This window comes from Panicum hallii, chromosome 9 (genome assembly GCF_002211085.1).
Source record: "Panicum hallii strain FIL2 chromosome 9, PHallii_v3.1, whole genome shotgun sequence".
Classification (NCBI taxonomy): Eukaryota; Viridiplantae; Streptophyta; class Magnoliopsida; order Poales; family Poaceae; genus Panicum; species Panicum hallii.
In genome coordinates, this window is record NC_038050.1 from 64,497,096 (window position 1) to 64,511,791 (window position 14,696).

The 14,696-nt window shown below is 49.5% G+C and overlaps 2 protein-coding genes across 3 annotated transcripts; one reads left to right on the forward strand and one right to left on the reverse strand.

Annotated features, from left to right (window-relative positions):
- Nucleotides 1-290: 290 nt before the first annotated feature.
- Nucleotides 291-4,701, reverse strand: LOC112873710 (pentatricopeptide repeat-containing protein At1g62350). 2 transcript variants are annotated; one of them, XM_025936734.1, is made up of 2 exons: nucleotides 4,568-4,701; nucleotides 291-813 (listed from the first exon to the last, which is right to left on the reverse strand). In XM_025936734.1, exons 1-2 carry the CDS (start codon nucleotides 4,625-4,627, stop codon nucleotides 403-405), a joined length of 471 nt encoding a protein of 156 aa, XP_025792519.1. In that variant the 5' UTR covers nucleotides 4,628-4,701; the 3' UTR covers nucleotides 291-402. The 2 variants fall into 2 exon arrangements, with proteins under 2 accessions (XP_025792519.1, XP_025792518.1); XM_025936733.1 differs by lacking the exon at nucleotides 4,568-4,701 and adding an exon at nucleotides 3,533-4,107.
- Nucleotides 4,702-6,928: 2,227 nt separating this feature from the next.
- On the forward strand, nucleotides 6,929-8,144 carry LOC112876130 (abscisic acid receptor PYL4-like). The gene has a single exon (XM_025940180.1). It carries the CDS (start codon nucleotides 7,106-7,108, stop codon nucleotides 7,775-7,777), a length of 672 nt encoding a protein of 223 aa, XP_025795965.1. The 5' UTR covers nucleotides 6,929-7,105; the 3' UTR covers nucleotides 7,778-8,144.
- The last annotated feature ends 6,552 nt before the right edge of the window (nucleotides 8,145-14,696 follow it).

A 14,696-nucleotide genomic window follows, 5' to 3' on the forward strand; every position in this document is an offset into this window, starting at 1 on the left:
ACCATTCTTGGGTAGGATCAGACATTGGCTGCCAGGAAAGGGGCTGCAGGAAAGGTGTCTTTTGCCAAACTTTAGAGGGTATTAGCTCCTCCTTGAAAGCTAATGAGCTAATGCTTTTAGTTGTCCGGGACTAAAATTTAGACAGGTATTAGCCCTTTCATTGGGCTAAACTTTAGCGGCTAAAGTTTAGCCCATGGGATCCAAACAGGACCTAAATTCTCAAGATGGAGCTTAACAAACATGATACACAGAGGAGAAGAAAGCTGGAGCTCCACTCATAGAAGCAAGAGAATGAACAGTTGATCAGGTTGGTTTATTGATTGTAGTCTCACACTCGCAGTAGACCTTAGAAATTCAACTCCAGGAAGCATTGAAGCAAGAACGTAGGGATGCGTATATTCATCAAAACTTAAACTTGAACTCATCATCTACATCCGACAAACTGTCCGGCGGGTCATATACAATCATATCCGGGAAAAGCTCCAGAAAATCCTGCTTTATCTTCTCCCTCAGCTCGGGGTACGGGACCAGCCCTTTCAGGATTACACGGAACGGCAGCGACAGGGGTGGGTCGGGGGAGCTTCTCATGTCCTCGTAGATTTCCATCGCCAGATCAATTAAGCCGGCATCGCAGAAGGCTCTCACAATGTCGCCGTAGGTGTGCTGATCGAATAGCACGTCTTCAGACTTGAGATCTGCCCAGACCTGCCTCGTCTCATCAACCTTCTTGTTCCTTGCTAGCATGTACAGCATGTCTCGGTAGAAGTACATGTCAGGGCGGTACCAGATTTCTTTCCGCACAACACCATATATCTGCAGCAACAAATCAATACTTCATCATCCCAAAGACTATGCCAAACTTCAAATGGAACTGGCTGTTGTGTGTTGTCCATTGGATGCTACTATGCTCAAGAAACACCAAACTTCCGGAAACACCCAACTCTACAAGCAATAACTACATATGTAGGAGCATCTCAATGCTGGGCACAGTCCCCAACCATAAAAGGCGAAATTGAGGATTGGCACTCATTAGCCATGTCAATGAAATTGAGAGTTTCACTTTTTTCTAGTCACTTTGGCTCGAGTCAAGGAATCATAGTGACAACAGGTGAAAGATGACTAGGAGATTTCTTTAGATGATTAGGCGTTTCTTAGTTCATCTACTGGATAGGAGAATTCATTCAGGCTATCAACTCAATAAATATTTTTCTGAACTACCTCATATAAATTTGCCTGCCTCGTATCCAGCGACTTGGACTCATCATAGACATTTAGGTTAGAGGCCTTGTCTAAAAGCACTGCTTATTATATACAAATAAGATAATTATCAAGCCTGTCAACTCTCATGATCATTGGACATATGAGTACAGTTCAATTTCAACTGGGGCCAAAAGAGAACAAAGAAGTGAAAAGCAAAAATGGAATAAAGGAAAATGGTAAATAATATCATGCAGCATGAAAAGAGAGGCAAAACCTCAGTTTCGACTTAATGGGTGGCAAATCCTCAACAGGCACTCATGTAATTGACAAATCATTCTCCAATTAAAATAGCCTAAATATACCAAAAAAATGAACATAAAGAACTAAGTAGCCCAGAGGTTAAGAAAAAGTAGTGAATGGCAACAGGAGAGATCTATCAGCAGGACCAAGCCACATTATGTACCCTCGATTAAGTAGATGGAGTAACTCTTTCCGACTTTAGCATACTGAGTAAAATTATGTAAGACATCCAAGTCTGAGAAACAAATTTTAGAGGCCAGCATTCCAAAATAATCTGCCTATACTTAGGGGACCAAATAAGTACGATTCAAGGAGAGGTTGAGATCTGCCATGTTTTGCATTGGAGGAGGTTGTAAAAGGAGGCATGAAAGGATGGATTGCAGGCAAAGAATTGTCACTGGATAGGGCTGGATAGAAATTAGTAATACACATGCCAGAACCATGATCAAACATCCTTTACTACTGAACACTGTTTTACTACTAGTATATGTTACTATTTATTTATTCTTCTGGGCCTCATGCTGCTCTTGTTGGGTTTCATTTCTAATCTACATGACTACGTCTACGCCTATGGTATGGCAGCTTGGTTGTTATTGTATACTTGAGACCAAATAATGTGAATAAGTTCTGGGTTTTTGGACTTTTAAGTTCTGGGTTTTTGGACTATTACAATCGTTAGAAGTTAAACCCCAGCAGGTCCTCAGTTTGTAAAAACAAAGGCAGCATAAGACCGATCAAACTATTTATGCTGAAGAAATGTTTTCAAATATTATAAGTTGTATCAAGTAAGCTATTTAACACTGCAAAATCATTTCAACGGCTTATTAGAAGATGCAATCAATCAAAAGAAAAGCTTTATGCAAGATGACCTTGTAGGATGTTTCCCAATTTAAAATGAGCCCCTACTGTTTAATAAAAAAATTAAAACGAGCCATTAAAGTTTTGGACAGTAAAGAGCCATTGATTTGTCCTGCTTTAAGATAAGTACACATGCCAGCTTGGTTTCAAACAAAATAGCACAGATGCTCAAAAGAGTACTACCGTAGGTAGCTAGTAGCTTCACATGACAACATTCTACAGTATGCTCACAAGGAATTAAGAATCTCAAACAGCCTTCACTAGATCCTAATTTTGTTGTAGCAGCAGGTAACTCAAATGGAGGGAATGCTGAAGGCATCACAATTTTGTTGCTAAGGGCACTAGTTAGGCCTTGAAACAAGTAAAAGGCAGTAGTCACTAGTCAGTGATATGAACTGCGCTTGTATTACATTATAAGCAATATGGCGCATAGACATAGGCGGATCACGGCCCTAATGCTCTCTTCACAATCCAACTTGGCCCTTAATATTTTTAACTCAAAATTGTATAAAATTAGAGCCTGGCCCTTTTAGGGCCCAGCCCTTAGATTATCTAGGCTAAAATTTGAGGCCCTTTACCACCCCTACATAGACATAGCTTTAAAAACATAAAATCCCTGCTCTTCTATTCATATGACAACACAATTCAAGCACAAAGTCTATGCTTGTGCAACTCAAGAAAGAAAAAATGATACAACTAGTGTTTGCTAGACATACGCATGAATTCTAACAAATGGTTAAAGGAGATGAACAATTCGCCAATAACAGGATGGAGGGTGAAGAATCACGGCAGAGAAGAAGACCACGTTTAGCCTAAGGCCCTTCTACATCCAACTTCCTCTGCTCGGTCTTATTAATCCTATTTTCTGCTTTTTCATGTCAAAATTGATTTTGGAAAGAGCACATGAGAACAACCATTTCCTACTCCAGTATACAAACAGTCTGACTGCGTGACAATCGAAAATGCACGATGGGTGCCTCAGATTCGGCCTAACAGGTGCATTGAGACCCCCATTTTGCAATTCAAAGTTTAAACCACGCAGCAAGTGCACGCTGTCCTTTCAGTAAGTCAATCATTGTACACGGTAAGCAGTTGTAAAGCAAATGTAGACATTTAGTCATGAACTAGACAGTAGAGCGCGCGGCTTTTATATACTGGGATGGGAGTGAAAAACCTTGATGGAGAGGATGACGTGATCCTGGCGGAGCAGCTCGGCGAGGACGGCGAGCAGGTCGGTGCGGAGGAGCCGCGACACGTGCGAGCGCATGAACTGCTCCAGGCGCGGGTGGCCCCCGACCGGGGGAAGCGCCGCGAGCCGCTTGAGCTGCGCCACCGCCATGAGGCCCTCCTTCCCCATCTCCTTCTTTCGCCGCCATATCGACAGGCTTGGGCTCGACGCGGCAGACGTGGAGCATAGCCTCTGGTGGAGGTCAGCCTCGGCCGCATATCTTGCGGCGGCCCGGGGCAGGGTTTGGAGAAGGAGGCGATGGCGGTGCGGGAGGAGACGGGGAAGCATTTGGGGACCGACTGCAATTTGGGCCGTTGGGCCTTTCGGTGGAATTTGCTCCTTTCCAACTATATAATATCCAGGGGCGGAGGAATCGGCATGGCGAGGTACCTTGGTTTTGCGACGAATACCCCCTGCTCTTCACCTTCCAGGCTACGAATCAGCCAATCTTCCCTGCCCTGTGTCTCCGGCCGCCATGGCGTTTCGATCTGAGCCGAGGGAAAGACACGAGGAGGAAGAAGATGGGTATGGCTGCATTGGGCTACTGAACCGCTATTGGGCTCCACGCGGGTCACTCGTTTCTATGTTGAATGGGCCAAAACAACAAAGAGTTAAGCAACCAACACCGCTTGCGTGCGGGTGACGCGAACAGAAGCGAAATCGTGAACCGGATCGACGACGACGGGGCGGACGCGGGTAGATTGGGCCGGCCCATTTAAACAAGCATGAGTGCCCATCTGAGGGGCTGCTGGACTTGGGCTGTCATGGGCCTGACATCTAGCGGTCACTGCAGGCCTGCAGGTCGTTTGATGGTTTGCACTTTGCACGGGGCCTTCAGCGGTTGAGAGAGTCCAAAGAGGGGAGAGGGAAACAACGTCGATGGCACACCCTCAAAAAAAAAAACAACGTCGATGGCATACAACGAGCAAGAAGGAAGGGAAAAAAACAGGCAGGACGCTGAACCGGCTTGTACAGACGTACCTGGACACTCGGAACTGAGGCCAACTGGCAACTAGAATCCGAACAAAGCAACAGCCACATCCCTACCCACCCTCCTGTGCGAGCCGTGACCCGCGCACCGCCGGTCAGCCGCCGCTCGTGAGCCGCGACCAGACCAGCCATCATCCATCCAGCCCCAGTCCCTCCTTCAATCCGGAACAGCTCGCCCCGGCCCCCCACTTGCACCGCATGTTCCTGCCTTCCCGGTGGGGGCAGCGCCACCACTAGGCTGGCTGCCAAATAGTTTAATGGTGGGGCCGGCCGGCACGCGGGCGTACGGGCAGCCAACGGAGGGAGGGCCTCCGCCCTCCAGGCTTGCCGGGGTAGCAGGGCCGGTCGCGGGGCTCGTGATCAGCAGTGACGCCCGTGCGCGCAACTTGGGCGGGCGGGCGCACCCACTGGCGCTCTCCGGAAAGGGACGCGCGCGCCCCGCCCAACTTGCCCGCATTCCTCTCGCGCGCGCGTCCACCAGCCAGCCTCCCCGCAAGTGGCCTCCCCAACTTGCACGCCTGTTTGATTCAGAAATCGCGACCGCCTCCGGCACGGGCTGCCGCTCCAGTAGTTCCGTCGTGCTTCGGCGGCGAGCGAACGCTCGCTCTCGGCGTCCGGTTGAAGTCCCTGGCTGTCGCTGGGGAGTTCCCGTGTCGTCGCTGTCGAACCCGTAGTTGCAGGATCTCCTACAGTATCCGGGCGATCCGACTGAAGACAGCGCGGCGACGAATTGATGGGTTTTTTCTCTCTCTCTTTTACGGAACGTGATGATTTGATTGGTCTCCTCGCGCTCCCGGTGGCCGATTTGACTGATGAGCTCGTGTCTTTCGGCGAATTCCCCTGAGCCGTAGCAGCGCTCTCCAGCCTCCTCCTACCACACGAGCGCGTGGAATGAAGAAGAGCGCTGGCTTGGCTCGGGCGAAGAAGAGCCGAGGCATCCCGGCCGTTGCGATACACTTGCTAGTCATGGCCTGGAAAGAGACCGCGTTGTTAACCAGCTCTGTCGCGGGCAGTACAGGGCGCCAGTTGATGAGCCTCCTTTGTGTCTGTCATGGTCCATGCGCATGATTCAGGGTTCTCTTTTATTTTCTAAAAAAATAATCCAGTCGGGCCGATAATTGAATTGGAACGGTAGACGAAAACATGTTCAAGGAGTTGGTTTTCACTTGATTCGTCCTTAAAGTAAGAAAAGTTTTTGTTTTTGCTACAGATAACAAATAATAAAAATACCCAGCTATGCACTTATTTTCCGCCTTTGCATGGCAAGTAGAACTTCGGTGGTCCTTTCATCTGAAGAAAAGGGCAGGGTACAAGTTGACGACCGTGCCAAGTTGATCTCCCGTATTATAATGTGCAATTAGTCATTAGCTGGTGTGAAAGGTTAACAATCATAAAGGGCGCGCGGGATCACGACGACGGAAAGCAACAGGATAGTGCAAGAGGGGGGTGACAAAAAAAAAATGGGCATCCCTAGGGCAAGCACAGTGTGGGGTTTATATATAAACTCATCTCAACCAACTTGGCTTACTTGCCTGCCCTATTCTATGCTCCACTTTCATTACATTACATTGCTAGTTGTTGGGAAATCTTTCGAGGAAGAAATCACATTCATCAGTCTTACCCCTTCTTCCCTCTGTAGTAAACTAATCGCCTCCTGCTGCTTAAAGATTTGCATCTTGCATTGCTGCTCGCCCACTTGCTCTTAACAAGCACCTTTAACTACATAATTACTTACTCCTCGCAAAACCAGTGAAACCTAGAGGCTTCCCTTTTAATTGAGAGAGGCGGCTTCCTCAACAATGATAGTTCCAAACCTATATTCCTATTGTATGATGGTTGTAGTTTTGTTTTCTGTTAGAAGTAAAATGAACAAGTACTGCTGGATACATAAAAGACAACCATTTTAACATTCGCTGCCCCGTATTAAACTAAACGTTTACAAACTTGTGTGTATAATTCACTTTTAGATTTATATTTTTCCAAATAGAAGTTACTTCCACAGCACATAAAAACAACCTTTCGTTCCACAGCAAGCTAGTACATGAGTAATCCTAATTCTGTCACAATGTGTTGTGCAGATAACAAAACAAAAAGGAAGTGCCAAAGCGCGCCCCGTTGAAATAAAAAGCATGAAGTGAGATGAAATTCAAGAATATCTCCGCGTCGATTATGTCCAAGTTTTTCTTCCTAAATTATCGTAAAGATCAAGCAGCAACGTCCCCCCGTGCAACTTGGGCAAATTGTTGCAAGGTAGACCCCACTTAAAGATGATTTAGTTGAACTAAATTAAAGAGGGAGCACAATTAAAGAGAGCACACAACTGGATACATATGCAACAGTGCGAGCCAGGACAAGTTGGCGCACTTTGCATATATAAACGCCTCCACCCCCATCAACCTCTTCACCATCCCCCACCCGCCGCCGCAAGGAATTCCACCGCACGCGAGACCAGGAGGGGAGAAGGGAGAAGGCACACAGCTAGCTACGAAGAGCGCCAAGAACAACCAACCAGCCAGCAGCCAGCGCAAGATGCCGTGCATCCAGGCGTCCAGCCCCGGCAGCATGCCGCACCAGCACCACGGCCGGGTCCTGGCCGGCGTCGGGTGCGCGGCGGAGGTGGCCGCGGCGGTCGCGACGACGGCGGCGAACAGCGCGGGGATGCGGTGCGGGGCGCACGACGGCGAGCTGCCCGCGGAGGCGGCGCGCCACCACGAGCACGCGGCGCCGGGGCCCGGGCGGTGCTGCTCCGCGGTGGTCCAGCACGTGGCGGCGCCGGCCGCGGCGGTGTGGTCCGTGGTGCGGCGGTTCGACCAGCCGCAGGCGTACAAGCGGTTCGTGCGGAGTTGCGCGCTGCTGGCGGGCGACGGCGGCGTGGGCACGCTCCGCGAGGTGCGCGTCGTGTCGGGCCTCCCCGCGGCGTCCAGCCGCGAGCGCCTCGAGATCCTGGACGACGAGAGCCACGTCCTCAGCTTCCGCGTCGTGGGCGGCGAGCACCGGCTCCAGAACTACCTCTCGGTGACCACCGTCCACCCGTCCCCCACCGCGCCCGACTCCGCCACCGTCGTCGTGGAGTCCTACATGGTGGACGTGCCGCCGGGCAACACCCCCGAGGACACCCGCGTGTTCGTGGACACCATCGTCAGGTGCAACCTCCAGTCGCTGGCCACCACCGCCGAGAAGCTCGCCGCCGTGTCGACGTGAGGTGGGACGTCCATCTCCACTGGCGATCGATCGATCGATGGTTTTTCCGGGGGCAGGAGAGGGTTGCGTGTTTCTTCGGCGCGTGAGCCTTTTTCTTTTCTTCTTCTTCCTTCTTTGTTTCTTCACATTTGACCCCTCTTGTTTTTCCTTATTTTTTTCTCGTTGTTGCGAGAGACATCCAACCCTCCTCCCGTCCCTTGTCCAAAGATTCAAGAGATGACAAGTATAAATCGATAGAGATTTTAAGCTCCGACACACGGTCGAATTTCAATGTATATATGTTCGTGGTAGTAGATATGGTCCCTGGAAAGCACAAAACGCATGAGATTTATATTGTACATGTCCTTGCTACAAGTTTTGATCTGAATGTACCAGACGGTATGTGTGTCTCGTGAGCACAGAAAATGAAGAACCTCCTGCTTCAGTTATCTGCCAAGCTCATAGCACACAGCAGGAGTGATGAGAATCTGATCGAAAGCCGTAACAGTGCTCCTCTAGCAACCAGTCTACTTGTTATGCTAATAATCTTCTATGCCGAGTACTCCATCGATTCATAAGCCTACAGCTACAACTACGAAAGGAGCATAGAAGGCACATTCTAGCTGCCAAACATGGAGTGCACAGATGCATTTGCCGGCAGCAGAGATCACGCAACAGATCAGTCAGCGAGCGCTCATCCCCGGTTTGATCTATCGGCGATCGACACGCACGCAGCATCTAAGCCACATAGGAATCCCATCTCATGACGAGATTGTATAAACGCAGAGTACAGATCGATCGTCAATTAAATCAGAGCGAGAAGAAAAATCTGCGGGTAATGACTCAGTCAGTCCGGCCCTGGCTCGCGTTCGTGAGATCCTTCTGTTCGTCGGTGGAAAGGACCAAAACTATAACCTGGTCCGACGCAAAGGGCCGCGCGCGCGTGGGGACGGCGAAGGGCGAAGGCGAAGGCGAAGGCGAAGGCGAACACGACGAGCCCTTGGTTGAGATGGGAAGCGAAATCCAGGGTGCCCTGCGAGAAAGTGCCCCGCGCCCGCCCACTTGCGGCGCGTCGCGACGTCTCGAGCTGTACTACCGCCCCCGCCGCGCCGTCCCGCTCCCCGTGCCAGCCAAGCCGAGCAGCCAACTTGCGCGGGCAGGGGCAGAGGCCTGTCGTTGCCTCTCACCTATCGCGTCCACCGGCCGTTTCGAAATTCCTGCTTGACCCTCTTTTATTTTATTTATTTATTTTTATATATACATATACAACCATCATCTCTGCTAAGTACTGTGTCACTCAGAAGGTTGCTAGCTGCTGCTCCTGTAGATAATAATAGGACGCCACCTGCAACTTGCGCGTACGTTTCGATCGAGACCCGCGGCAACTTGCCTGCCCGGCCGTCGGTAAAAGAAAAAAATGAAAAAGGAAGAGGAGCAGGGGGAGAGAGCACGGGCCGGGACACAGCACGCAGGCCAGGTCAGCAGACGTACGTGACGCGAGTAATTAACTGCGCAAGTGGGCGCTCAACTTGCACGTCAGCTTGCGTGATTAGCATTACACGGCTGGTTCCTCTCCCTCCCGCTAGCTGCTTTAATTCCTTTTCTGCACCCCTCTTGGCATCCAAGTTGGGGGCCGGTGGATCGATCCTTCCACTTGCTTCTGGAACGGGCTCGCGACGGGGAAATCGGCCGGACTCCCTTCCAGCCGTGGGAGGAAGCTTCTTCCATCCCTTCTTTTCTTTAGTTTTTGAAGTTTCGAGTTTTGATGACGATTTGGTAAAAACTCAAGATGGCTGAAGTTTCCCACTATTTTTTTAATATCTTATACCTGATCCTCGTGGCCAACCGGGCTATGTTCAATTTCTATGCGATGTGGCGATGCCGATTTGCAGGTGGGGCTAATTGGTAGCTAGGGTCTGTTTAGCATGGTTCTGAGATCCATGTTGGAGCTGTAATTTGTAAAATAGATTAAAATATTTATATTTTTATTTTAAATCTAAAATAAAATTATAACGCCTCAGTAAAAGATCCTTGATTTATGTACTACTCGAGCTCCAAAAATTTTAAAGCTGGGTATAAGCAGCTCCAAACTCCACGAGTTTTTTGGAGTTGGAGCCATGCCAAACGCACTCTTAGTTAATTTTAGCTACTTTGGATCCGAACGAGACTAGCTAATACGTAGCTAAATCTCTATCCAAATAGCTAGTCCAACTCAGCTAATTATATTTAATCAACTATTAGATTAGTTGGGTGGATCAAAGCACGGAGAAAAAGGAAGATCTACAAAGGGTATGTTCACGAGGTAATAAAACAAAAAAGGGCACGTACACGTATACAACATTACTCGTGTGCCTGAGTAATCGTACCTACGTACGCGCTGTTCTCCGATCCGTACGGGAAGGCTTCGCTGGGGCTACACCGCCGTACATCCTCGTAGAACGTGCAACGAGGTCATCCAAACGCACCCACATGATTAGCTGGGGAGAGATTCCGATCCCTGCGCTCCGATTGGCCGGTGGAGCTAGGTCGTCACCGTCCGACAGCCAGTATATCTGGGTACGCATGGCCACTGCACGGCCAGTGTGCAGCGGCCATCATGGTCGTGTGGTCAGACTGCAGGGTGATTAGACAGAATCCCCACCTGGGGGATGTTCATCTGGTGCCGCTAACAATGTAGGAGTACGCTCAATATAATTGCGACTCGAGGTCGTCGAGTAGTTTCATCGAACGTAGCCCGAGCCTTTTCACACGACCGACTACACGTAGCGGGAGGTCCGGGACTGGACGTTGCTACTGTGGCAGGTACGCGAGGTGTTGTGTGCAGTGGGTGCATAGACGATGCCTTATTATTCTCGCCACGGCATGGCGAGCGATCGATCATCGCCGATCGAGGTGACCGAAGAATGATCTGCAGCTAGTAAATAAAGCACCACTCGGTAGATAAGCGATATACTTGTACATGTGGATTGTTTATTCCCCACGTCGCCAGGCCAGCAGGGGGAACGCGCCATGCGTCTATGCGTGTTGGTGTATGCATGTACAGCCTACACACAGTGCCATGCATTATCCTCATCGGAATGAAACAACGAACATGGGGAACAGTGTCCTTTTGCGCTTTATCTGCATAATATATACTGTTTCATGCAAGAATTGTGTGTTAGTCTCATCGAACGAGAAATCAGAAATCAAATAAGGATTGATCCTGGTGGGCAGACCCTCTAGTGTGACCAACGGCTAACGACTACATGGTCGACGGATGGGCAGGAGACCTCGCTCTCCTGCAATTGTTCAACAATTCAACATCAGCACGCTGCAACTTGCAGAGACAGATAAACGAGGATGGGCAGATGGCTTCGTTGGACGGTTGGAGGAGAACATCATCGACCAAAGCACCCCCCGCAACTTGCAGCTCGCGCTCCACGCCAAAAGCAACTACTGCAGCCGCAACTGGGGCTGCCCATATGCGTCCTGGCGTCTATTCAGGCAGTACGCCCAGCGCAACTCCGATGCCCTGGCCGGTGCCTGCCTTTTCTTTGTTTCTTCTTCGTCGTCTTTAATTCGCTTGGTTGGGTTGGGTTGGGTTGATCGATCTCCCCTGGCCGGTTGGCTCCTCCTGCTCCGTTCGGCCACCCGCTTGCTGCCCTCGGTGTCAACACAGGTAGCGTGCCCAAGCAAGTAGTCGTAGTTGCCTTTGCCTGCCTCATCACCTAGTTATTTTTTCCGTGTGGCATGCATGGGCATGTAGCTAGGGGCTAGGGCATGTCCCTTGGGGGGAGGATCTCTGTGGCGGGCCGACGCGCACGTACAGAGACGTGGTCGCGCGCCACGGCGGCCAGCTTTGTGCGGCTGCGGCTACGGACAACAAGCTCATCCCGCGGCTGTAGCCTGTAGGGTGGGCGGCTCGTCCTGGTCAGGCCCTGCTGTGGGACTTCCGGAAGCAGGCTGGATCCCATACGCCGTCGGCTGCTACAAGTCCAGATCTCGCCCTCTGGTGCAGAGACTTTCGTGCAAATGTTTTCGAGTCGAAGGGGAATGGTGCCGACTGCCGTCCTAGAGTATCCTGCTTGTCTGTCTCGCTCGGCGGCAGCATGTGTGAACGCGGCCGGCACATTCCCCAGAATCTGACCGGCGGTGATCAGATTTCTCCTGATCGATCGCACCGCGGCGATTCCTTCTACGCATCTGGCGTCACGTGTGGCTTGTGCGGACCTTGTACCGGTCGATATCTTTGGCGTGGCTGAGCTGATACCGCCGCTTGATACTCACGAGCGTTACGCCTCTCTCCCGATGCACGCCTGCAAACTGAAGCAGTAGAAGAGAGTGGAGGAAATAAATGTACATTGACACTGATGCTAGTGTACTACTAATACTGTATTACTCGCGTATTACTTGAGAAAGAAGTTAATCATACGTAGCGTACGTACGTGCTGCTCGATCTCCGTACCGTACCGTACCTGATGGCTAGCTACCTAGTAATTGTAGTGGGGTTCGATGGCTCAAACTGCCGTACACAATGAGGACGTGCGATGGAGTCATAGAGACTCTCCAATAGGTAAGGGAGCTTCCGATTGGTCTGTCGAGCTAGCCAGCTGGTCGGTCATCGCCAACAGCTAGGGTATCTTGCATGATCTTGGTCATCAGACCGATTAGACAAATCCACTTGGGGTCAATTATCATATGGCGCCATATACTTCCAAGTTCTACTCGGTCTTGTCAGTTAGTTTCATCGAACATTCCCAGAAAACCAGCTCTGTCCAAAGTGTCTTTTCGGTATTAGCTGGCTAATAGAGCTTCTAAATTGCTCTGCACGCACACCACCGTACCGGACGTAGCGTTGCTGCATTCCGTGACAGGTTCGGCCTTCTCTCTCAGCTCGATCCTGACGCGATCGATCGAGTTCCGATGGATGCATGCATCAATGTCTATCGAATGTATTCGGATGGCGATGCTGACGGCCAATAGGTGACCAGATTAAACGAGAGATCAGCAGGACTCCGTCGAATAGTCACCTAGCTAGCCCGCCTGCTGTGCGCACGCTCTGCAGTTGATCTCTAGCCAATGGAAACGCGCACGATGCACGCACGCTTCAACCTATCCAAATGCAAGAAAGCGCGCGCCCAAGCGCACACGAAGTGACCTGTGACTGTGCTTAATCGCGACTGCCGTCGAAATATGAGATAACAACAAAGCGATCGATTGCTCCTTTCAGAACCGCACCTTTTCGCGATCTACGTAAATAAAATATGATAGCGAAGAACTGCACGTACTCTTCATCGGCAAAACTATCCGACCGACCCATTCGATCCAAAATGCTTGGGCCTCTCGCCTCTAGCCGACTACTTTGAATCCTATGCCAAAGTTGGCAACACGTTACTCGGGGGGAAAAGTGATCTGAAAAATTAAGTATATGGAAAATAAGGTTAGAAAAAGGCGCCACCGGATGCTAGCTCGACTAGACTAACATTGCTAATTTTTCGAAATTTAATCCGAATCAGAAAGGTTGAGGGTGACAGACTGACAGACCTATCCTGCAGTTTGTTTTATCTTAGTCTTGTTATGATTTTTTTCCCAGCATGGGGGCTTGTTTTGATTTAAGTAGTGTGTGTGTGTGTGTTTGAAAGGTAAGCAGTGTGTTAACGTATCGTCACCAGCTTAGCCCTTGGCTCATAAAAGTTGACGCTCAGCTAATTAAGGTGCAGTGGGCCTGGACGCAGTCTTATTAGGGGGTCAATTTTTGTAAGGGATTATTATGGGGTCAAATTAATAATAGCTATAAGTCTGCGAAGCACCAGCTAATCATGGGGGGGCCATGGCGATTTGTTTTATAGTGTACCCAGTTAAGTAAATTAAGTGAGATGCGCCAGATATGTTTTTCAGCTGGAGTAGTAGGTCCATTATGATTAAAAATTGTATCTTTGTTTCCGAGGGCAATTATTTATATTACAAATTCTCATCGATAAGTTGGCCTTTGCCGTTTGTTATTTTTTCAGCGCCGCTGGCTTTTTCTGTGCACATTCTTCGGTTCTTTCCAGCACTTTTTTGTGTTTGGTTGGCAAGAAATATTAAGGGGTACACTGCAAAGTACGGATTGTTTGCAACAACTGTGACAAATTCAGATAGAAAAATAATGTTGATATCAAGTAGTACACACAGCCTAAGCAGAGCATGATAAAATAGGATAGCTATGCCTCCATTTATAACTTGTCTAATTTCTGCGTTCCAAAATGTTGAATAAACAACCTCATTTTTTTCGCCAGAATAAACATCCTTATATTCATAACGAATAAACTATTCTCCCAAAAAACCGATTAAACTAAGCATCGAATCGCATTGCCTAACTAAATTAATTGGCGACGAATTTTATTTCCTAACGCACAGCACCTCAAAACTCCCAATGGTTATACAGAGCTGCAATCCCTTCACTACATGAAATATTTGTGGAATTTTTTTTGGGGGGAAACAAAATGGCGCTCAGACCTGACAAGCTGAAACAGATAAAGCTGTTTCTGGACAAGGAAAAGCTCCACAAACATGTCACATATGAAGCGATAGTAGCTAGGCGGCTCTAGATCGGCACCAACACGCTGCAACTTGCCAGGTTGCACAACGGCGCATGGCATCGATCGATCCTTGGAGGGGAAAACGCCCCCAGCCACTCGCTCCACGTCAAAACGCATCAGCGAGACTCGAAAGCAACTTGTGCAGTTGGGCCGCTCCGATCTCTCGATGCACAGCGTATACCGTTCAATTCTGATGGACAGCATATCCTTTTTCTCCATTTGCTTCGTCGTCTTGCCTTCGCGTCACCTTCTAGTTCTACGCTCTTCCACCACTCTCTCGCCGCGCGCACTCGACCGGACTGCGTACGTACTCGCAGCACCTTACCGTTTGTCACGTGCTTCCCGTGTGCGGAGACGTGCACGGTCAGGCTCGATATGGT

Excerpts from the sequence above, each read along its gene's own strand:
- LOC112873710 (XM_025936733.1), bottom strand. The coding sequence starts at position 3,874 with ATGCTTCCCCGTCTCCTCCCGCACCGCCATCGCCTCCTTCTCCAAACC. Across the intron at positions 814-3,532 it reads ACGTCATCCTCTCCATCAAG|ATATATGGTGTTGTGCGGAA; the intron begins GTTTTTCACTCC and ends TTGTTGCTGCAG.
- LOC112876130 (XM_025940180.1), top strand. The coding sequence starts at position 7,106 with ATGCCGTGCATCCAGGCGTCCAGCCCCGGCAGCATGCCGCACCAGCAC.